This window comes from Rattus norvegicus, chromosome 1 (assembly GCF_036323735.1).
Source record: "Rattus norvegicus strain BN/NHsdMcwi chromosome 1, GRCr8, whole genome shotgun sequence".
Classification (NCBI taxonomy): domain Eukaryota; kingdom Metazoa; phylum Chordata; class Mammalia; order Rodentia; family Muridae; genus Rattus; species Rattus norvegicus.
This window is the reverse complement of record NC_086019.1, coordinates 126,231,474-126,253,322: the sequence shown is the minus strand read 5'-3', so window position 1 is coordinate 126,253,322 and position 21,849 is coordinate 126,231,474. Positions and strand designations below refer to the sequence as shown.

Below are 21,849 nucleotides of genomic sequence, written 5' to 3'. Positions count from 1 at the left end.
TGGCTTGATAGTGGCTTGTGGTGGAAGGAGAGAACTGACTTCATTTTCATGAAGTTGTCCCCTGACTAAATCTACATGCAGTGTGAAATGTGTCATAGAAATATACCATATGCCAAAAAAATTAATTTCCAAAGATTTATAGAGAAAACTCAAGGTGTTTAACTTCATTTGTCAATCTTATCCTCATTCCAAGAAGAAATAATATCTTCTACAATCAATTAGAGAATATTGAGGAGTTGGGACCATTTCTCAATTTACTCCACGAGGCTATCTATCATCATTCTTGACCAGAATTAGATAGTGAAATCATAAGAGGTAAAAATTATAAGTAGTCTTTCTTACAGATAGAAATGTATGAAAAATCCTTTAAAATCCAGTGGAAAAGTAGCAGACATCACATTTATGATCAAGGGGACCTGTGGCTTGTTGTTTCTTGTCAACATTGGGAAGTTTCCAGAATTTGATTTTGGATGTTTCTTTTGTTTAATATTGTTTCCCTACTTGATAAAAGGACCCTGCATCCCTAAAAGACCCAGAAAAGATGGACTTCGTCCAGGAAAGCCACTTCAATTCTTCTACTCCAAGGTAGGTGAGAAATATATGCTGGTAGTGTTAGGCTAAAGGGGATATCAACATTGTTCATTATGATCAATGTATTTGATCATTTTACACATCCTAATTTTACAGGCTTAAAACAATCATCCTATTATCTCAAATTGTTGGACTTTTGTCTTAAAGTTTCTGTTGCTGTGAAGAGACACATGACCACGGCAACTCTAATAAAGAAAAACATTTAATTGGGGCTGGCTTGCCATTCAGAGGTTTAGTCCACTCTCACCAAGGCAGGAAGCATGGTGGCATGTAGGCAGACGTGGTGCTAGAGAGGTAGCTCAGAGTTCTACTGGCAGGCATCAGGAAGAGCAAGACCTTGGACCTGGCTTGACATTCTGAAACCTTAACCCATCTCTATGACACAGTTCTTCCAATGAGACCACGCCTACTCCAACAAGGCCACGCCTCCTAATAATGACACTTCCAATGAGCCTATGGGAGCCATTTTCATTCAAACGACCCCGACCACCTTTCCTGATTAGTTTGTTGTAAAGTTGGCTTTAAGGTTGACTGTGGCCCCTCTTATGTGTTGTTTATTCACTTGGATGTTTTTTATTTTTACCTTTAAAAGTTATCTTGTTATTTAACATGCATATGTATTATGTCTGTGTGTCTGTCTGTGCACTGCATCTGATATTGAAGAGGCCAGACCAGGGCATCAGATTCCCCTGGAGCTCGAGTTACTCACAGTTTTGAAGCACCATGTGGTTGCTGGAAATTGAACGTGGGTCCTTTGGAACAGCAGCCAGTGCTCTTAACAGCTGAGCCACCCTTCCAGCCTTGCTTTTCACTTTGCAATTTGAATTTACTGTGATTTTCTTTTGGAGTCCTGTGTGGGAAGCTGTAAAGCTTCACCCTTTCCCCTCCCCTCCAGCCCCCTCCTTCCCCACACAAACCAGAGGAGGAATCCTTGAATATAAACAGCGCAGGCATTTGATATCTGGATCTGTTCTAAACCTGCTGATGCACCGTGGGTGGTTATGGGATTATCCTTTCCCTTTCCATAGCCCAGGCAGCAGACATGGTTCTTGTTCCCCAGGACATAGTAGAGGTTTTCTAGTCTCTTACATAAAAGGGGATTTTGTTTTAGTCTGTGGATTTATTAAGACCTCCTCATTCCTGCTTCCTATCTCTCATAGGCACAAGATCCAGTTTCCTTGGGATGCATTATAAGTCTAGACTTCCATTCTTGAGTCTGCCCTTGCTCTGTCTCTCCTCAGGCTATGGCAGCAACGTCAGCTTGTAGAGTTTGTTTCCAGTTGTCTTTACAAACCTGGATACATTGTGTTTCTGCTTTGTCTGTTTATCTTTTCTTTATGCTGAGAATGGGATTATGCAGGGAGCCTATGTATCTGATTAGGCTCTATGCTCAGATTATTTTACACTGCACAAATGAAAGTGACTGGGTCTAGAACACTAGGGGCTTTCAGTCCTACTTTTTGATAACAGGGATACCAACACCTCAGAACTGAGGAGCAGCCCAGCCAATGGACTGTTTGCAGTTCCTCCAGGTGTCTGTCTAAGCACAGGGCATAAATAGGTATTGACCAGTTGTCACACCCAAAGATGATTCTTTTCTGGGTTGATATTCTTATGGGGAATAACATTAGTGGTATGTTTGGGTCTCTTAAAAGTGACACCCCAACTCAGTAAGGCTGTAGTCACGGTTTCTGTAATGTGTTCCCAGTTGGCAACACTCAGGAGAGGTAGGTTCTCCAGGCTCATCCCTCTGTGCTGCTAGCCAGGGCTCTTAGGCACTTTCAGACTGAAAGTAGAAGATTGAGCCCTTGATCACACCACCAGTGCAGATGGTTTTCTGCTTCTAGCTGATGTTGTGTGCTTCCCCTTCTCCGGTGTTTTTTTTTTTTTTTTTTTATTTTCCTTCTCTCCTATCTTTCTGGCAGTTAATACTTTGCAGCTCATTCCTTTACCAAGTGCCTACTTTGTGATCTTCCCGCTGTTAGGGATGGAATAAGGAGTACCCAGGAGCCAGATGTACACCCATCTGTTCACCAGATGCCTCTGCCTGTTGTCCCCTTCCCATGTGGAATATTGGTTGATAGGAGCCCTGGTCAGTTGTCTTTTTTTTTAAATGAACTTTCTCCAAAACCATTCTTTCCTTTGCTCTTAACCTGTAGTTGTCAAACCTTATGCCAAATCTTTATACTCCTATCAGTAAACAATATGGTGTGCTTCAAGATACTCATTTCAAGGATACTGCATGCCACTGCTCCTGCAAACCAAGTAGCTGGACTCACTACTCCATTCCCACTACTGGGGTACCTTCCAGCTGAGTCACTTTTTGATAAGCCTGTCCCACAGGAGCAACAGTCTGATGACTCAGATGTTATGGACTCTGTGGGAAGACAGGACAGAATCCTCTAATAGAATCGAGAGTGGTTTTCAAGGTTTGCTTTCTGTACTTTTGGGGGACAAATGCTTTTTTTGTTGTTATTTTATTTATTTACATTTCAAGTGTTATCCCCCTCTGGGTTTCCCCTCCACAAACCCCCTATCTCATCCCTGCTCCCTACCCCTGCTTCTATGAGGGTGTCCCCCTCACCCATTCCTGCCTCACTGCCCTAGTATTCCCCTATGCTGGGGCACCAAGTCTTCAAAGGACCAAGGGCCTCCCCTCCCATTGATGCCAGATAAGCCAATCTTCTGCTACATATGCAGCTGGAGCCACAAGGAGTCCCTCCTTGTGTACTGTTTGGTACAGGACCTTAGGATCTCTGGGGAGTCTTGTTGGTTGATGTTGTTCTTCCTATGGGGTTGCAAACCCCTACAGCTCCTTCAGTCCTTGTCCTAACTCCTCCATTGGTGTCCCCGTGCTCAGTCTGATGGTTGGCTGCAAGCATCCGCATCTTTATTGGTCAGGCTTTGGCAGAGCCTCTCAGGAGAGAGATATATCAGGCTCCTGAAGGCTCTGATCAGTACCATCCTCCTAGATCGGCAGCAAGGAAGATGCCTCTGGACCAAGGTCTTTGTGACTTGTCTCCCTCAACTACTCCTTGTTCATTTACTGTTCCTGGAATCAAAAGCCTACAGAATCAAGTTTTGACTTGTCTATCCAGCAAGGGATTTGAGTTAATATCTCAATTTTCTGAATCTGTTTTAAAAGGAAGTCCAGACCAGGCTGTCTGCTGGGAATATCACACCATACATTGCCTAGCTTAGCTCTTCCATAGAAAGTCTCAGGAAGCAGCCCAAATCCAGCTGGTCACTGGAAACACCGTGTCTTTCAGGGAAAACACAGGTTTACTCCTGCTTGGTCTACCTTGTCTGGCTGGAGAAACTTCTGAACCCTGGCACGCAGATGCTAGTACCAGAGAGAGTCTTGGAGGACTGGATCTGGAAATTGTTTTGGTGTGAGTACAGCGCACATTTGATAGCAGGAGCAAGTAGCTTGGGGTCAGAGACCATCAACAAGCTGCGCAGGGATGCAGTTCCCGGGGCGGCCACGGAGCTGCACGGCCCAGCGAGCGCCCGCGAGACGGGAGCGCGCTGTCACGTGTGGGGGCGCGCCGCGGCTGCGGGCGCGCGCAGCGCTTTAAAGGCGCGGAGGCGGCTGGAGCGGCAGCACGGCCCGGGCGGACGGCGGGACGCGGCGGCGGCTCCGGAGACATGTGCGGCGGGCGGGGAGGCATCTGGCTGGCTCTGGCCGCGGCGCTGCTGCACGGTAACCGCAGCTCGGCTTTGGCTATACTCCCCTCGGCGGGCTTCGGGGAGCAGGCTCCCGCGGGCGGGCGGACGGGCGGGTGGTCCCGGGTTGCAGCGGGGCGGCGGGGCTGAGCTGCTCCGGGGCTGGGTGGCTGCCGCGTGCTGAGGCCCGCTGGGCGCTCTGCTTCCCAAGTGTCCCTGCAAGGCGAGTTCCAGAGGAGGCTGTACAAGGAGCTGGTCAAGAACTACAACCCGCTGGAGAGGCCGGTGGCCAACGACTCGCAGCCGCTCACCGTGTACTTCTCCCTGAGTCTCCTGCAGATCATGGATGTGGTGAGTCTGGCGCGGCTCTCGGGCTACGCACCTTCTTGTCCTGGACGAGGTTGCGCTTTGAGCAGACCCCCAGCCACCTGTGCATGGGTACTTGGGTCGAGTCTTTCTTTCAGCTACAAACTCCCAGCTAAAGTGTCCCAAGCTGGGAGTCAGTAGCAAGAACTGGCTTCCTTGGTCACTTTCAGTCTCCCATAGAGAGAAAACTAGTGCAGTCCTGCGCCCAGAATAGTTTAGGTTTACAAGCTTTTCTTCGTCTTTAGTGACTGCGTAGTGCCTTGGTGGGGGCCTGGCTATTCCACTGCCAATCTGTCTGGGTAGAAGGCCAACTGTCGATGTTCAGAAGCGTTCTCATGTGGGGGATAGACATGGTTTTTATTTTGTGGAGAGTACAGTTACTGGCGATCCTTCTTGGAGGATTCCAGGCAGTCCCTTGAACCTCTTGCATCAAGCCACCGGATTTAGGCGCCACGCCCCTGCAATATCTGTGACAGTTTGTTTTATCTTCTGCCAGCTGGGCTACTTTTACGTTTTTCATAGGTGGAATATTCCAAACAGTGCCAATACTTAGAAAGTGTTCTAGTGTCTGTTCTCTACAAGGCTTGTGGTGGGTAAGGCTGGAGGAAAGGGGTGTTTGTGTCCATCAGGATGGACTACTGTGAGAGGAAAGAGGTACCAAAGGAACTTTGATAATGTGGCACGGCAGGCGATACTTTCCTCTCCTACCTTCACTTCTATGCGGTTCCTTTTAGTCTGTTAGTTTTCATGATGAATGGCTTCATACTGTACCTGTTAAATCTGCATCTCCTCCCATGACAGAATCCTACTTTATTTAAAGTGCAGTGTGGGGGGATTTATCATGATAGATGTAGAAGACAGCTGCTGTCACATGGGCAGTTGTTTTCTAAGTTTTCAGAGCACAGACCACAGGAAAAGAAGAAGACATCTTGTTGGATTTGAGTCCGAGTAACAGACAGTGAGGAGGAGATTCTGCCATGGAGTAGAGCATAAATCAGAGAGAAGTGGGGGAGGGAGGCAGGGAGGGAGCGGAGGTGTAAAGGCTCCTGGGTATTTGGGGGGGGGGTAGAACTACAGCACAGTTCAATTAACTCGCAGAGACATTGTTCTTGTTGCTTCTGGCTTTGTTGATGTCTGGTGGTTGACTTTAGGAAGTTTCATAAACATCTTGAGCTTTGGCTTCCCTGCTAACAGAATGGACACTTACTTCATTGGCCACCATGAAGAGCTAAAAACAATAAAGATAAACTTCAAGCTTTCTCAAAGCCAACTACACAATTATAGTTATTTTCATGCAAAAAGTGCACACAGGGAAGGGTCAGGTGGCTAGGCTAACATGTTCCATAAAAGTCACACAGTAAGAAGACTTCTGCCCCTACTTGTCCAGGGTCTGCTTTGGCTACTCTGCCACATTGTGTGCTTCATGGCAGCCTCTGGCTGGGCAGTAAGCTTTATGAAGAAATAGGGCAGACCTTGTAAGGCTGATTGAAAAGGAAAAGACTCTTAAGAAATGTGGTAATGTTAATAAGGCTTGCTGACTTGGAGAAGTTAAGTTGTAAGCTAGGGTTGACGATGTGGAAAAACTTAGTTATGTTATAAAACTTTATATAAAAAGTTAAAAACAACAATTCATAAACCTTTAAGTCATTGCTGAATCAGTTAAAAAAATGTGAAGAGGGTCATGAGCAGAGGTCCAGGGGAAGGTGAGGTCTGAGAAGGTCTTGGCCTCCCCTTGGCCTCAGAAATGTTGAGTTCCCCACTAGGCAGTGCGGCATGGTTGCGGAGTGGCCTTGAGAAAGCTACTTAACTTTGCTCAGCCCTGCTCTCTCGTGTGTAAAATGAGAACAGTCATACCCACTTCACGGGGTTCGAGAGGATTACAAAAGAGAAGCTCTTGCCACACGCTGATAATTTGCTGAAAGCTCAACTCCATCTTAATTATGTAGTGACTTCATTCAGAGGTCAAGAAGTCTGTCCCTGGAGAGGTGTGGTCACCTGCCCCAGGATGCCCAAACATTGCAGGCAGTCTGTTGAGGAAAACTCAAATGGAGCGACTTTGCATGCCCTTTGCCCATCATAAGCTTTTTTTTGACTTGGTAACTCACTTTTATAGAATAGAGCCAGCCTAATCTACTTAAACTGGATACACTGTATACGCTGTAACTGATTGAATGTATCCGTCCTAAAGTGCTGGGCGAGAAGGAGATTTCTACATCAGGCGCAAGGAAATATGCAAATATTTGTATTCTAATCACGTTTGGCTCTGCCCTGTTTTAAAACAGAGCCAGGTCTTTCTTGCTGAAATCTCAGCACTCTGGACAGAGCCACCAGGGACTTTCTTTACCAATTCATCTCTAGGGGGTCATTTTGCTCATTCCAACCTACTGTTCCATAGACTAGAGTTTATTGCCCCCAACTTATTATTGTCCCCCGGTTTTTCTGCATACATGTCCTGTCTTCAGGGATGTAGAGACGGCATATGATGCCACATATACATTATATTCATGCAAGATAGTTTGCACCATTACTGTATTCCACCTGTGTTTGTAGGGCTCCCACTGTAAGCCTTCTTAGGCTCTGAGGGTTTACAGATGAGAGGACTTCCACCTGTAGAGGCTAGTTGATCTGGCTGGCCCTAAGACTAAAAAGAAAATCTAAGATTTCCACATGTGATGGCATTTGACATAGTTTTCAAAGTGCTGCAGGTTGTGCACTTGGAAACATTTATTTCCAGTGACAGTGGCTGGTGTGGTTTCAAAGAGCAAGAGGTTGCATTTCCAGTAGGAATTTCTCAGATAGAGAAAGTAGAAGGACTTTCCCAAGTAATGGAGACAGAGGGAGGAAGATTATAAACATAAAAGAGGAGACACTCCTTCAACAGGATGTTTCCATGAAATCCTGCCTCTTACCTTTAGCAAGATGTTTCCATAAGATCCCAGTTCCCTGCCTTCAATTAGGCGTCCCCATGGACTCTTGTCTCAGTTGACCTTTGCTTCAGGTTTCGTTGAAAGACTTCTTAGGAAATTCATGTTTTATTAAAAGTTCAAAAATATCAATCAATCCATAAATAGTTTTAATCAACCTTTTTTCTTAGTATCTATTCTTTTAAAAGAAAAGTATGTGATTTTCTCTGGTAGGAGGTGCTAGTGTGTAAATATCTTGAGTATGCTATACAGTTACACAGTGACCTGTGATCTACCAGAGTGTCACAGACTCTGTGCTTGAAGAGGTAGCATTCCAGGGTTTTGTAAACTTATAGGAAGGTCTAGCTTGCCAGAGCCCATTTTTCTAGACATGGAAACATTCTAACCATAGCTTTTTATTAAATCTGAAGTATGTATTAAAAATTAGAATGAAAAATGTGCATATGTTTTGAAGATAAAACATGGGTCTTTGGAGGATTTGCTGTACCCACTGTGGTCTGTTCTAGTTACTTGGCTATCCCCTTGGTGAGGCACTAGGAGAGAGTGGGAAGACATGGTGAATCTTGAGCAGGGGTGGGAAGTATCAGGATCTATATTTAGAAGACACAAAAGCCTAGAATGTGGGGCAGGCCAGAGAAGAGAGAAAATTTGGGCAAGGATACAGAGATCTTTGCTAGTTTATTTTCTGTTGCTCTAACAAAATAGCTCAGACTGTAAATTGTAAGAGAGAGGTTTATTTTGGTTCCTGGTTCTAGAAACTGCAAAGTCCAGAATCACATTCACGACATCCTCTCAGGTTCTAGTGTGGGCTTTTCTGTTGTTTCACCTTGGCAAAAAGCAAAAGGGCGAGTGAGCACATGCAAAAGAGGCTAGGCATGGGGGCAGCCTTGAATTACATGTGCTCCCTGAGGTAATTGATCCAATTTCTTGAGAATTAACGAAGTCGCCTGAAAAAGACTAATTTGCACCCTGACATTACTGTATTAAAGAATTAATATTTTAATGTATGGACATTTGGGGACACATTTAAACTAAACAGGGTCAACATTGCATGGCCTCTATGGAAATGTGGAGAAGGAGAAAGATTGAAGAGATGTTTTTTTGGATATACCATCCATGGTATGTAGTTGTTAATAAACTTCATGTGCATGCATTCATATATATGCACAGATCAGCTAAGTGATAGTGCTTCCTTATTCCTCATGTATACTTGGGTTTATAGTGATTCTTAATTTACTTCATGGACCTTTCACAAGGCTGAGAATGAGGTAATGTATTGGAAATCATTCTGAGGACTTATAGATGGAGGCTTCTAAGTTGCCACTGGTTTTTATAATATTTCTCCTCTGCTGATACTTGGTCATTTACCTGGACCCATGCATCTAAAGGCCATCCTTCATGTTCACTTGCATAAGATAAATATGCAGTTATAAAAGCATCTTCAGAAGGTAATATGTTTAGAATGAAAAAAATATGAATCAATATGTAATTATATACAAATACAAAACACATAATTATGCGTGACTGGATTTTACAATTTTATAGATCTTTGGATTATAGCACTTTCTGGAAGCTTTACTCAAAAGACAGTGGAACTGGTGGTGTATTTCAGCTTTGCTCCTGTAGAGGGCAGGCATGGTGTGGAGCCCAGTTTCTTAAGAGCTTGGGTTTTATTTGAAGAGCTGTTAGTGCCCTGCTTACATTCAGCAGACTTTGTAGATGTGCTGCAGCTCTAAATAAAAAAAAAAACACTCATCTGGCATGTTAAAGGAGAAATGACCAAAGTGAAAAAATCAGATTGTTACTCTAATTTATTTAAAGAGCACTTCTAGGTTCACAGCAAGTACAGAGATCTGTTTCCCTTTCACAACCTCCTCTCGTCAGTGTTTTCTGGGAAGTGATACATTTGTGAAGCCTGCTGAGTCTATGTTGACATGTCAGCATCACTCTGAGGCTGCACTTTACATCCTCACCAACAGTGTTAGGGCCTTAGAGAAATGAATCATGATACACTTGTGTCTACCACTGGAGCACATACAGAGTTGAGGTATCACTTTAAAAATCTTTACTGAGATTACTTTTTGCTCCATATCTTTACCTCAAACACTTATAGCCACTAGTATATTTATTATTTGTATAATTTTCCTTTCCAGGGCCTGGGGAGTTAGTTCAGTTGATAAGCTGCTAGCCAAGCAATCATGAGGACTTGGGTTCTAATTCCCAGAGCACATAAGAAGCTGGATGTGGCACCTGTACTCTCTCTCAGTACTTGGGGTGTAGGGAGGGAAACGGGCAGATCTGCGAAGCCTGTTAGGTGGCCAGCTTAGCAGAACCTATGAGCTTTGGGTTCAGTGAGAGACCCCCGTCTCAAAAATAAAGGAAGAGTCCATCAAAGAAATGACATGGGAGGTTAACCTGTAGCCTCCTTACACACACACACACACACACACACACACACACACACACACACACACACACACACACACCTATAATAAAAATGTATACTACACACACTATACAACATACCACACACTACACCCCCTCAAGAAATGTCTTTTCCAGAATGTCATATAGGTAGAATGATCTCTCTGTGGTCTCTTCATCTTTTCATAGTTCCTTTGTTTTTCACTTAGTAACAGGCATTTAAAACTCACCATTGTTTTCATGACTTGCTATCTTGTTTCTTCTCTGTTGAATAATCGAGCATCATGATCATATCTGCATTTATCATTTCATCTATTGAGGCACATCTTATTTGCACCTAAATTTCGGCAACTGTGAATAAAGCAGCTCTGATACTTGCCTTTGTATTCTTATAGACTTAAGTTTTTAATTCCCCTTGGAAAATACCAATAAAGGTATTTGGCAAGACTAAACAATCAGGGCTTGTAACGAATATGCAGGCAAATCTTTAGATTAGTGGTCAGTGAGCTTCCCTGTTACATGTCCACAGCAGCGTCTGGTGTTGTTGGAGTTTCAGGAATTCTTCATTCCAACACTTGGGTAGTGGTGCCTTACTGTTTCATTTGTATTTTGCCGATATATAAGGTGGAACATCTTTTCATGGGATTCCTTGCCATCTGTTTTTCTTTAGTGTCTATTAAAATCTTTGATCCCCTATTGTAATGAGATCTTTTTCATATCATTGCATATATTTGAAAACAGTCATTTATCAGATGTGTCACTTACAATGTTTATGGTCATTGGTTTGCCTTTCATTTAAGCAAGGTTTTTCACACAGTAGAACAATTTTTTTCCATTTTTATTAAATTGGGTATTTCTTATTTACATTTCAGATGTTATTCCCTTTCCTGGTTTCCTGTCCATCAGCCCCCTAATCCTTCCCCCTCCCCTTCTACATGGGTGCTCCCCTCCCTATCCACCCCCATTACTGCCCCCCCAACAAAATACCCTACCCTGGGGGTCCAGCCGTGGCAGGACCAAGGGCTTCCCCTTCCACTGGTGCCCCAACAAGGCTATTCTCTGCTACATATGCAGTTGGAGCCCTGGGTCAGTCCATATATAGTCCCTGGAAGCTCTGGTTGGTTGGCATTGTCGTTCTTTTGGGGTTGCAAACCCCTTCAGCCCTTTCAGTCCTTTCTCTAATTCCTCTAACGAGGGTCTCATTCTCATTTCAATGGTTTGCTGCTGGAATTCGCCTCTGTATTTGACATTTTCTGGCTGTGTCTCTCAAGAGAGATCTATATCCGGTTGCTGTCAGCATTCACTTCTTAGCTTCATCTATCTTATCTAGTTTTGGTGACTGTATATGTATGGGCCACATGTGGGGCAGGCTCTGAATGACCATTCCTTTAGTCTCTGCTCTAAACTTTGCCTCCCTATCCCTCCCTATGGATATTTTTATTCCCCTTTTAAAGAAGGAGTGAAACATCCACATTTTGGTCATCCTTCATGTGGTCTGTGCATCTTGGGTAATTCGAGCATTTGGACTAATATCCACTTTTCAATGACTGCATACCATGTGTGTTTTCCTGTGATTGGGTTACCTCACTCAGGTTGATATTTTCTAGTTCCATCCATTTGCCTATGAATTTCATGAAGTCATTTTTTTTGATAGCTGAGTAGTACTCCATTGTGTAGATGTACCAAATTTTCTTTTTTTTTTTTTAATTTTTATTAGATATATTTCTTTACTTACATTTCAACCATTATTCCCCTTCCTGGATTCCTGTCCATAAGCCCCCATCCCCTCCCCTCCCCCTCCCCCATACGGGTATTCCCCCTATACATCCCCCTTACTGTCCCCCCATATACCCTTGGAAGGGTCCAACCTTGGCAGGACCAAGGGCTTCCCCTTCCACTGGTGCCCCAACAAAGCTATTCATTGCTACCTATGCAGTTGGAGCCCTGGGTCAGTCCATGTATAGTCTTTCAGTAGTGGTTTAGTCCCTGGAAGCTCTGGTTGGTTGGCATTGTTGTTTTTATGGGGTTGCAAGCTCCTTCAGCTCTTTCAATACTTCCTCTGATTTCCCCCATAGGGGTCCTGTTCTCAGTTCAATGGTTTGCTGCTAGCATTGACCTTTGTATTGGACATGCTCTGGATGTGTCTCTCAGGAAAGATCTATATCCAGTCCCTTTCAGCATGCATTTTTTAGCTTCACCAATTTTATCTAGTTTTGGTGACTGTATATATAAGGGCCACATGGAGGTCAGGCTCTGAATGGACATTACTTGAGTCGCTGCTCCAAACTTCGCTTCCATATCCCCTCCTATGGATATTTTTCCCCCTTTCAAGAAGGAGTGGGAGCATCCACATTTTGATCTTCCTTCTTCTTGAGCTTCCTGTGGTCTGTGGATTGCATTTTGGGTAATTTGAGCTTTGTGGCTAATATCCACTTATCAATGAGTGCATACCAAGTGTCTTTTTCTGTGATTGAATAATCCCACTCAGGATGATATTTTCTAGTTCATTCCATTTGCCTATGAATTTCATGAAGTCATTGTTTTTGACCGCTGAACAGTACTCCATTGTGTAATTGTACCACATTTTTTAAATCCATTCCTCTGTTTAAGAACATGTGGGGGGTTGGGGATTTAGCTCAGTGGTAGAGCGCTTGCCTAGCAAGTGCAAGGCCCTGGGTTCGGTCCCCAGCTCCGAAAAAAAGAAAAAAAAAAAAAGAACATCTGGGTTCTTTCCAGCTTCTGGCTATTATAAATAAGGCTGCTATGAACATAGTGGAGCATGTGTCTTTTTTATATGTTGGGGCATCTTGTGGGTATATGCCCAAGAAAGGTATAGCTGGGTCCTCAGGCAGTTCAATGTCCAATTTTCTGAGGAACCTCCAGACTGATTTCCAGAATGATTGTACCAGTCTGCAACCCCACCAACAATGGAGGAGTGTTCCTCTTTCTCCACATCCTCACCAGCATCTGCCGTCACCTGAGTTTTTGATCTTAGCCATTCTGACTGGTGTGAGGTGGAATCTCAGGGTTGTTTTGATTTGCATTTCCCTGATGACTAAGGATGTTGAACATTTCTTTTTTTCTTTTCCTTTTCTCCAGCTTTATTAAATTGGTTATTTCTTATTTACATTTCAATTGTTATTACCTTTTCCGGTTTCCAAGCAAACATCCCCCTAACCCCTCCCCATCCCCTTCTTTATGGCTGTTCCCCTCCCCATCCTCCTCCCCTTACCACCCTCCCCCCAACAATCCTGTTCACTGGGGGTTCAGTCTTGGCAGGACCAAGGGCTTCCCATCCCACTGGTGCTCTTAGTAGGCTATTCATTGCTACCTATGCAGTTGGAGTCCAGGGTCAGCCCATGTATATTCATTGGGTAGTGGCTTAGTCCCTGGAAGCTCTGGTTGGTTGGCATTGTTGTTCATATGGAGTCTCAAGCCCCTTCAAGCTCTTTCAGTCCTTTCTCTGTGTTGAAGGGCATCTGGGTTCTTTCCAGCTTCTGGCTATTATAAATAAGGCTGCTATGAACATAGTGGAGCACTTGTCTTTGTTGTATGTTGGAGCATCTTTTGGGTATGTGCCCAGGAGTGGTATAGCTGGGTCCCCAGGTAGTGCAATGTCCAATTTTCTGAGGAACCTCCAGACTGATTTCCAGAGTTTTTTTTTTTTTTTTTTTTTTTTTTATTATTAACTTGAGTATTTCTTATATACATTTCGAGTGTTATTCCCTTTCCCGGTTTCCGGGCAAACATCCCCCTCCCCCCTCCCCTTCCTCATGGGTGTTCCCCTCCCAACCCTCCCCCCATTGCCGCCCTCCCCCCAACAATCTAGTTCACTGGGAGTTCAGTCTTAGCAGGACCCAGGGCTTCCCCTTCCACTGGTGCTCTTACTAGGATATTCATTGCTACCTATGGGGTCAGAGTCCAGGGTCAGTCCATGTATAGTCTTTAGGTAGTGGCTTAGTCCCTGGAAGCTCTGATTGCTTGGCATTGTTGTACTTTTGGGGTCTCGAGCCCCTTCAAGCTCTTCCGATTTCCAGAGGTTTTATCAGTTTGCAATCCCACCAACAGTGGAGGAGTGTTCCTCTTTCTCTACATCCTCACTAGCATCTGCTGTCGCCTGAGTTTTTGATCTTAGCCATTTTGACTGATATAGCAGGACAATTTAATTTTTGTGAAATCCACCTTAAAAACTGTTCCTTTAAAGAATTTTGGCCTTTGTGTTTTTTTTTTTCTTTGTTAGTCTAGGATGTATACAGTTTCACATTGATTTAGAGCTGATCCATTTTGAGTTATTATTGTGAAAGGTATAAAAACTATATACTTTCTGGTACACAGATAACCATTTTTATATCATTTATTTAAAAGTATTTTTTCACAGCTGTTCATACAGTTTTATTTTGGCGCTCATGGTTCTGTTCAACTGACTTGTGTGTCCTCACACCAGGACAACATTCCCTTGATCATGTGTCTAATAGTCTTAAATTTGGGAAATGTCACTCCCCAACATTGCTTGTCCTTGATATTCTCGATCTTTTATGTATAATCTTCAGAATTAATTTTCCAATATACACATAATGTTTTCTTGTGACTTTATTTACTGATTCTTTTGGATTTTATTGCCTGACAAGTCATGTTGCCTGTAGGCACAAACTATCTTGTTTTTTTCTTTCCCAGTGTGTATACCTTTATTATTTCCTTTTTTATGCCTTATGCTTTTGAAAAGGAGTAATGGACATTCTGTCCTTGTTCCTATTCTTGAAATAGAAGCTTTGAGTTTGTTATTATGCGTTGTAAATTGCTGTAGTTTTTGTTAGCATTCTTTATCTAATTAAGAAGTCCTTCTGTATTTCTAATTTATTTAGTTTTATATCATGAATGTAGAACATTTTTCAAAGGATTATTTGTATCTATTGATATGCTAGTGGGATTGCTATCCATTAGCTGAATGGTGTGATGGATTGCACTAGTTCATATGTGAGTGTTCAGCATCCTTACACACTCGGAATAAATCCCATGGTAACTCTATTTTACATTGAGTTCAGGTTACTCCTATCTTTTTTTTTTACATTTATTTGCTTATTTTGTGTGTGTGTGTGTGTGTGTGTGTGTGTGTGTGTATGACAGCTTGCAGGAATTAATACTCTCCTTCCATTTTATAAGTCCTGGATACAACACAGGTCATCAGGCATGGTGCCAGGCACTGTCACTGAGCCTCCTTGAAGGTCCCACTGTTGAAAATGTTTATATCTGTGCTTAGGAGTCACCTGGCTTCACGGAGTTATGCAGAAATATTCCTTCCTTGCCTTCTCAAAGACATACAAGAGAACTGGTGTATTTTCTTAATGTTTGAACCTGGTAGGTTTCTTCCTGAAAAACAGTGATTGATTTAATTTCTTTAATAAATACCAACCTATTCAGGCTCCCTTTTTTTTTTCTCATTGGAATATGTATGTTTATAAGTTGACAAATTATTTTTAAGAGAATGGTCCAGTTCATTAAAGCTATCAAATTTGTGAGCATATGTTTGTCATATATTAGTTTACATCATTTTAATGTCATAGGGTTGGGATGGTGGCCTTTTTTTTTGATTCTGATAGTAGTAATTTGTGTTGGCTTTGTTTTCCTACTGTAGCTAGTGGCTTGTCAATTCCATTGATTTTTTTTTCAAAAAATACCAGTTTGCAATGCTAATTTTGTCTATTGATTTCCTATTTTCAAATTAATTTATTTCTCTTGTAATTAGTATTTGGATTTATTAATTTGTTCTTCCCCATAAAGAGGAAGCATTATTAATTTTAGATATTTCTTTCTTTAAAATGCTCTTCTGTGCTGTTGTATTTTGCCTTCCAAGCATGTGTTCAGTCTTGTCTTACGAGTTTTGAAAAGTCATGTTTATTTTTATTTAGTTAAAATAGTTTTCTGACATTTGTGTTTCAGAAACAAAAAAAAAAAGATATGTACAGAAGCATGTCTTTAAATCTCTGTATGTCTGGGAAGGGGTGTTGTTAGGTATCTTTTTTACTGGTTTCTAGTTTAATTCCACTGTAGATGTTGTGGGATCGCTGTCTTTTTAAATTGTGTTGCAGGGTGCTCCAGTGTGTTGCAGTTAGAAAGCCCTTCACCTTGCTGAATGTTCCATGGCATCTTAAGAATATGCATTTATATGGTGAAGAATCCTTCTATAGAGATTGATCGTATTCAGATGATTGGAGATCTCAAATCCAGCTATGTCCTTGGCTGATTTTCTGCCTGCAGCAAGATGCACTTATTCCTTTTGTGATATAGTTTTTTTTTTTTTGAGACATGGTCTTGCTCTGTAGCCCGGACTGGCCTCAGTGCTAACATTATAAGTGCATGGCAGTGTGGGCAGTGTGAGCAGCACATCTGTGTGTTTTCTAACAAAGGCATTCGACTGTAAGGGTGGATTGTTAGGTACATGGCAAGGATTGTGTGTCTTCTTGAAGCATTGATCCCTTTTCATTGTGCAACTCTAGCCTCTACATTGCTTGCCTTGCGTTCTTGTGTTACTGTACACTTCTTACATTTACCATTGGCACAGTATATTTTCTTCTTTCTACTTTTAATCTCATTGTATGTTTTCATATTTAATAAAGTTTCTTATAGACAATACAGAATTGGATTTCTCCTTTTCATCCATGTTATTTCTTTCAATTGGTGCATTTAGGCAGTCAAACCAAAGTGATTCTTCACATTTTTGGATTAATATATACATTTTAATTTCTCTTATTTACAGGCTATTCTTTTAGTTACCTACAACAGTTATTCTTTTGATATTTTTTCCCAAGGTTTTATGGATGTAGTCTGGTGTTTAGAGACTCTTCTGTATAACTCTGTAGAAGCACTCCTCACTTTTCATACTAGGCTTTGGTCTTTAGCATGCCTCTGGTTTCTTCCTTAGGTTTTTTTCCTTTGTGTTTGTCACCATTTGTTCTTACACAGGGACTGCTTTGTCTGCCAGACCTTTCATATTAACAGCAGTTGTCAGTTTCTGGTTTTGAAAACGTCAGTTCCAGCATCCCTGCCATGCCTGCCTCTTCAGGTTTCAGCCTTTGCCTTTTAGTGTGTTTTCTGGTATTTTCTTACAGTCAGGTATGCTGGGCCAGATGGAGGAGTTCCAGGAAGTTATCCTTTGTTGAGATGGTGCAGTATGGGAAGAGAGGAAGGGCATCTTTGTACTGTGATCAAGTGGCAGGCTTTGCTGAGCCTGTACCCCTTAACTCTGAACCAACTATTTCAGTGATGTCCTTTCTCATTAGATGGAACAAACTGGCTGAGACTGGCTGGAATTGGTATCATTCTGCTATAGGGTGGACATTGTTAAATAGAAGAATTTCTGTTATCTTGCGAAGTGCCCCTGCCTCTAGAAACCAGAGGGAGAGATTCTCTATTTTTACTGGAGATCCTTGCCAGGTTTCTGGCAGTAATCCTCCCAATGTTATGGGGTTCCTATGAAATTTTTAACTGTTAGAATTATCTGCCGAGTCCTCAGTAACTTAGTGATAGCCTGGTTTTCCTGTCCCATTCTCCTATGCTCTGAGTCTGCTCTGGGTAGCTGTGACTCCTTGTCTCTCCGACCTTGAGTGCTGCTCTGTGTCCTGGGTTCTCCCCCTCTCCTACAAAGAAGGCAAGGAACGGTTCATTTTCAGTCTGTTCAGCTTTTTACTTCTTGTTAGGACACAATGGTGAATTCCAAGCTCATTACATGCAGAACTGGAAAGCTGACCTAATAATGCTTCTATAAGTGACATTTCCTAAAATTACAAAAGAAAGATATGCTTTGTAAAGCAAGCCAAATCAAATTTAAGAGGGACCGAGTTGAGGGGGAGGAATCACCCAAATCACCATTGCTTAAGGCATTCTGGGACAGCTTATTCTGTCTTTTCTTCATTTTTATAGGTCAGGAGAAAAATACTTAAAAATTAAAGTTGTGAGATACCATTTATGGTGTCTTGATCAATATTAAGCAGCGTTAATTTGAAAAGCATGCAAGTAGGCCAAGTAGTAAAATAAAGACTGTTGTTTGGTCCGTGTTATGTAACTCTAGAGTCGCTGCATATTTAACCCTCTTCCCTTTTGTACATTCAGAAATAACTTAAAGCCTTTTCATTTAAATGATCGTGGTGTCCCTTTTATGAAATGTGTGGCAGGGGTTCTATGGTGTTTAGTTGACGCTTGTCTTTTCTCCTTTACTGGGGTGCAATGGCCAGGTTGAAGTCACCTTTTCAGTGTTTGCTGTGGCTCCTCTGTGCTCACTTCTCTTTCCTTTCTCTTTTTTAAACTTTCTCAGTCGTACAACCCTCTGTCTTCTGTGACCTACAGACTGCAGCAGGAAACCTTGACTAATGAAGCCTAATGGAGGCTCTAGCTCTTTCTGTACACTGTGCAGAGATTAGCACACTTCTCCACACAGACTTCAGTCTCACATTCTCAGCTTATGTGCTTTAATTGCCATGTATTTTGCTTCTCGCTATATTTTTAAACTCAAGATTATCACTTCACACACTGACATGTCCTTTGAAAAATTTTTGATTGAAATAGAATTATATGACTTCCCTGCCTCCATCTCTCCCAGTTACCTTCCCATGTTACCTGGTTGTGTCCAAGCTCCTCTGACATAACCTTCTGAATTTTCTCATATTTACATTTCTGATGCTTTGGTTCCTACACCCTTGACTTCCTTTGGAGACCCATTACCTTTTCCTCTTTAGTCTCCTTCAACCTCCCTAAATATAGTCAGAATGCTTTCATTTTCAAATATGGATTGGTAAATTGTTTACGAAACCACATTTAAAAAGTTTTGTTATGATTATTTATTCTGTATACATGTAGATAAGTGTATGTGTGTGAGTGTATACTTGTTGAAGTCAGAGGACATGTTGCAAGAGTTGGGTCTCTCCTTTCACCAAGTGAGTAGCAGGGATTGAATTTTGTTGTTAGGCTTGTTGGCAAGTGCCTTTACCCACTGAACTATTTTGTCAGCCTGCCCCCCTTCTCTGTCTGTTTTTTGTATAGCCTTGGCTGTCCTGGAACCCTGTTTGTAGACCAGGCTGGCCTTAAATTTACAGAGATCCTCCTGCCTCTGCCTCTGGAGTGCTGGGATTAAAAGCATGCACTACCATATCCTTCCTCTGTTTCCTATTTTAAAATAGATTACTCCATTGTTTCTGATTTCCACTGCTTTTCCTGAGGTCATTCATGAGGAATGAATACCATGCTAATTCTTTGAGGTATTTTGTTTGTATTTTCCTCTGGGTGTCTTGAAAGTTGTTTTTGTTTTGTTTAGTTTGGTTTGGTTTAAACATGTATGTGTATGAGTGTGAAGATTTGTGCTCGTTTTGTCTTGTTCTTTTCTGTTTGGAAGTTATTAATTCATGATTCTTATCCTTTTTATTTTATTTTTGAAATTATAATAAAATTGTTATGATCTAAGTGATGGATGCCATGAAGTCACTTGTGCAACAGATCCCATATGGGAGGTTTGTTGGGGAGTGGGTATATAAAGGCTGCCTCTGGGCAAGAGTGGAGGGAAGAAGAAAATGAAGAGAGGAAGGACTGGCCTTTTATAAGGGGATATAGAGCATGGTCTGGGGGATGGAGGTATGCAACTCCTGGTGACAGTAGGAATGTGTCACATCTTGGCAGTTAGTGATGAGGTATCCTGCTGTCTCTGGGTCCCTGGGGCAAGTGATGAAGATGCCTGATTGCTAGTCTTCCCACCAAATTCTCCATATACTCCTTCTTGTTCTCTTTCAAATTCATTGTCTCCTTTTCATTAATTGTTCTTTGTCTCTCTGTCTCTCTCTGTCTCTGTTTCTGTTTCTCTCTGTCTCTGTCTCTGTCTCTGTCTCTCTCTCTGTTTCTCTCTGTCTCTGTGTCTGTCTCTGTCTCTGTCTGTCTGTCTGTCTACTCAAATATAAACAGCTCAGTCTGTATAATATTACTTGTGTACATGTTTTCAGGACCCACTCTTTGGAACTGTATAAATAATTGCTACGTTCTTCCCCAGGGAAGACCATTTCTTCCACCTTCAGCATTCCTTAGTTGCCTGTAGTTCTTTGTTTAGGTTGAGGCCTCCTGGGCTTCCTCTATCCACTTTGGCTTATCTATTAGTGTTGTTCTTGGTCAGCTTACATTTGGGCAGTAATGTTGGTGAAACTTTACAGGTGTAGCTTCTGACATTCCTAGGAGACAAAACAAACTCTGTGATCCTCTGACTCTTCCAATCTTTTCCCTCCTCTCTTCTGCAATGCAGCCTTAGCCTTAGATACAGGAGTTGTTTGCTGAGGTATCCATCGGGACTGGGATCCATTCTCAATAGTTTGGTTTTGGTTTTCTGTAGCGGAGTCCACTATAGAAGTTTCCTTGATGAAGGTGAGAACTACATTTATCTATGAGTTTAAGGTCAAATACTTAGAGTGTAGTTAGGGATTATACTGATTTAGTAACGAGTGGGTTGTAGGTTCTGCTCCAAGATCCATGACTTGCTAGCTGTGGGTTTTGGCTAGGTTTCCAGTATCAGGCATGATTTCCCTCTTGTCGAGTGGGTCTTAATGCCAATTAAAGAGCTGTTGGTGACTTCCAGGGTGTGAGTGACATTACTGCATCCTTATTGTTATCCTTATCCATATTGTTTATTGTTGTAGTTCATTGGGTCATAGCTGGGTAGGACCGTTTGTTCCTTTCTTCTTTTGGAAGCTTGCATGGTATCGTCTAGTACCAAGAAACTAGTTCTCAGGAGTAAAGTATTCGTGTTTAGTACCAGCTCAGGGGTCTCTGGACCCTGGTGCCTTCAGCAATAGGAAACTGAGACAATCAAAGACAATGGCTTCTGTATGTTTTGGGAGTTTCCTAGACAACAGTTTCAAGAAGGGCTGTTCTTCCACTTTGTGGTTTCTTTCATAAATCTAGGAAAGCCTTTACAGTGTGGTTTCTGCTCTTATTCCTTCTGTGGTTGCTGTTGTGTGCTTGAAGCACGGTTACATTATCAATACCAGTGCATCCTCTTCTGGAAAGAGTTTTGTCACCTAGGTGATGTCTAGTTTTTCTTGAGGCATTTTTTGGTTGTTATTGGGTGCCACTGACATTCACATTTCCTGACATTAGGGTAAGTGTGGAAACTTAGCTGGGTACAGCAAGGATGGACCTGGTTCAAGGTGTCAGAAATGGTGAGATTGAGCCACTGTGTCACTCCCAACTCTGTAGTCTTTCCTATATTTTGTATTCTTCTGTTTCCTCAGGCTTCTTCACAGCTGCTGGCTGGTGACTCATGTTCAGTCACAGATACTTTTCCTCTTGTTGTTTTTCCCATCTATTGATTTCACTTTTAAAATTTTCTTTCGTTTTTTCTTATATTTTGTCCATTGCATGTTTCTCTTAAAACTCATAATACATTAGTAAGAATCATTCACAGGCCCTGGAGTAGTGAAGGGACTCAGTAGTTAAGGGTCTTCTGGGGGACCGGTTCAATTCCTAGAACCTAAACAATGGCTCAGAATGAAACAGAACAAAACCAATGGCACTCCTATAGGCAAAACGCAGATACGCATACAAACAAACACCCAAGAATCATGGCATGGCCAGCCTCTAGTCAATAGCTCTGGTGTTTGAGGCACACTGTGCCTCTGTTCCTTCTGCTGATTTTCTTTGGGCTTTTCAGTAACATGGTGTGCATGGAGCCAGGTAGTTTTCTTGTTTGTTCAAGAAAATGTACATAAAATTATAGGTATTATCTGAAGGGCCTGTGAGCAAGTTCTCAGTTCTGCCTTGCACTGATGAGCTGCCAGCATGTGGGCTCCAGGAGCCGCCATCCATTTAGAGGCTGTGGAAAGAAAAAGCTTCATCTTTAATCCCTGGAAGT

General features: G+C 42.3%; 1 protein-coding gene across 2 annotated transcripts in view; it reads left to right on the top strand.

The window, feature by feature from the left end:
* Window positions 1-4,141: 4,141 nt before the first annotated feature.
* The window catches only part of Chrna7 (cholinergic receptor nicotinic alpha 7 subunit), a 125,757-nt gene continuing 108,049 nt past the window's right edge, over window positions 4,142-21,849 (top strand). The window contains exons 1-2 of one of the 2 annotated variants that reach the window (XM_063281670.1): window positions 4,142-4,294; window positions 4,469-4,608. In XM_063281670.1, the coding sequence (XP_063137740.1) occupies window positions 4,240-4,294; window positions 4,469-4,608 (195 nt within the window). In that variant the 5' untranslated portion in view covers window positions 4,142-4,239. The remainder of the gene's footprint in view (window positions 4,295-4,468; window positions 4,609-21,849) is intronic. The other variant, NM_012832.4, reaches the window with a different exon arrangement.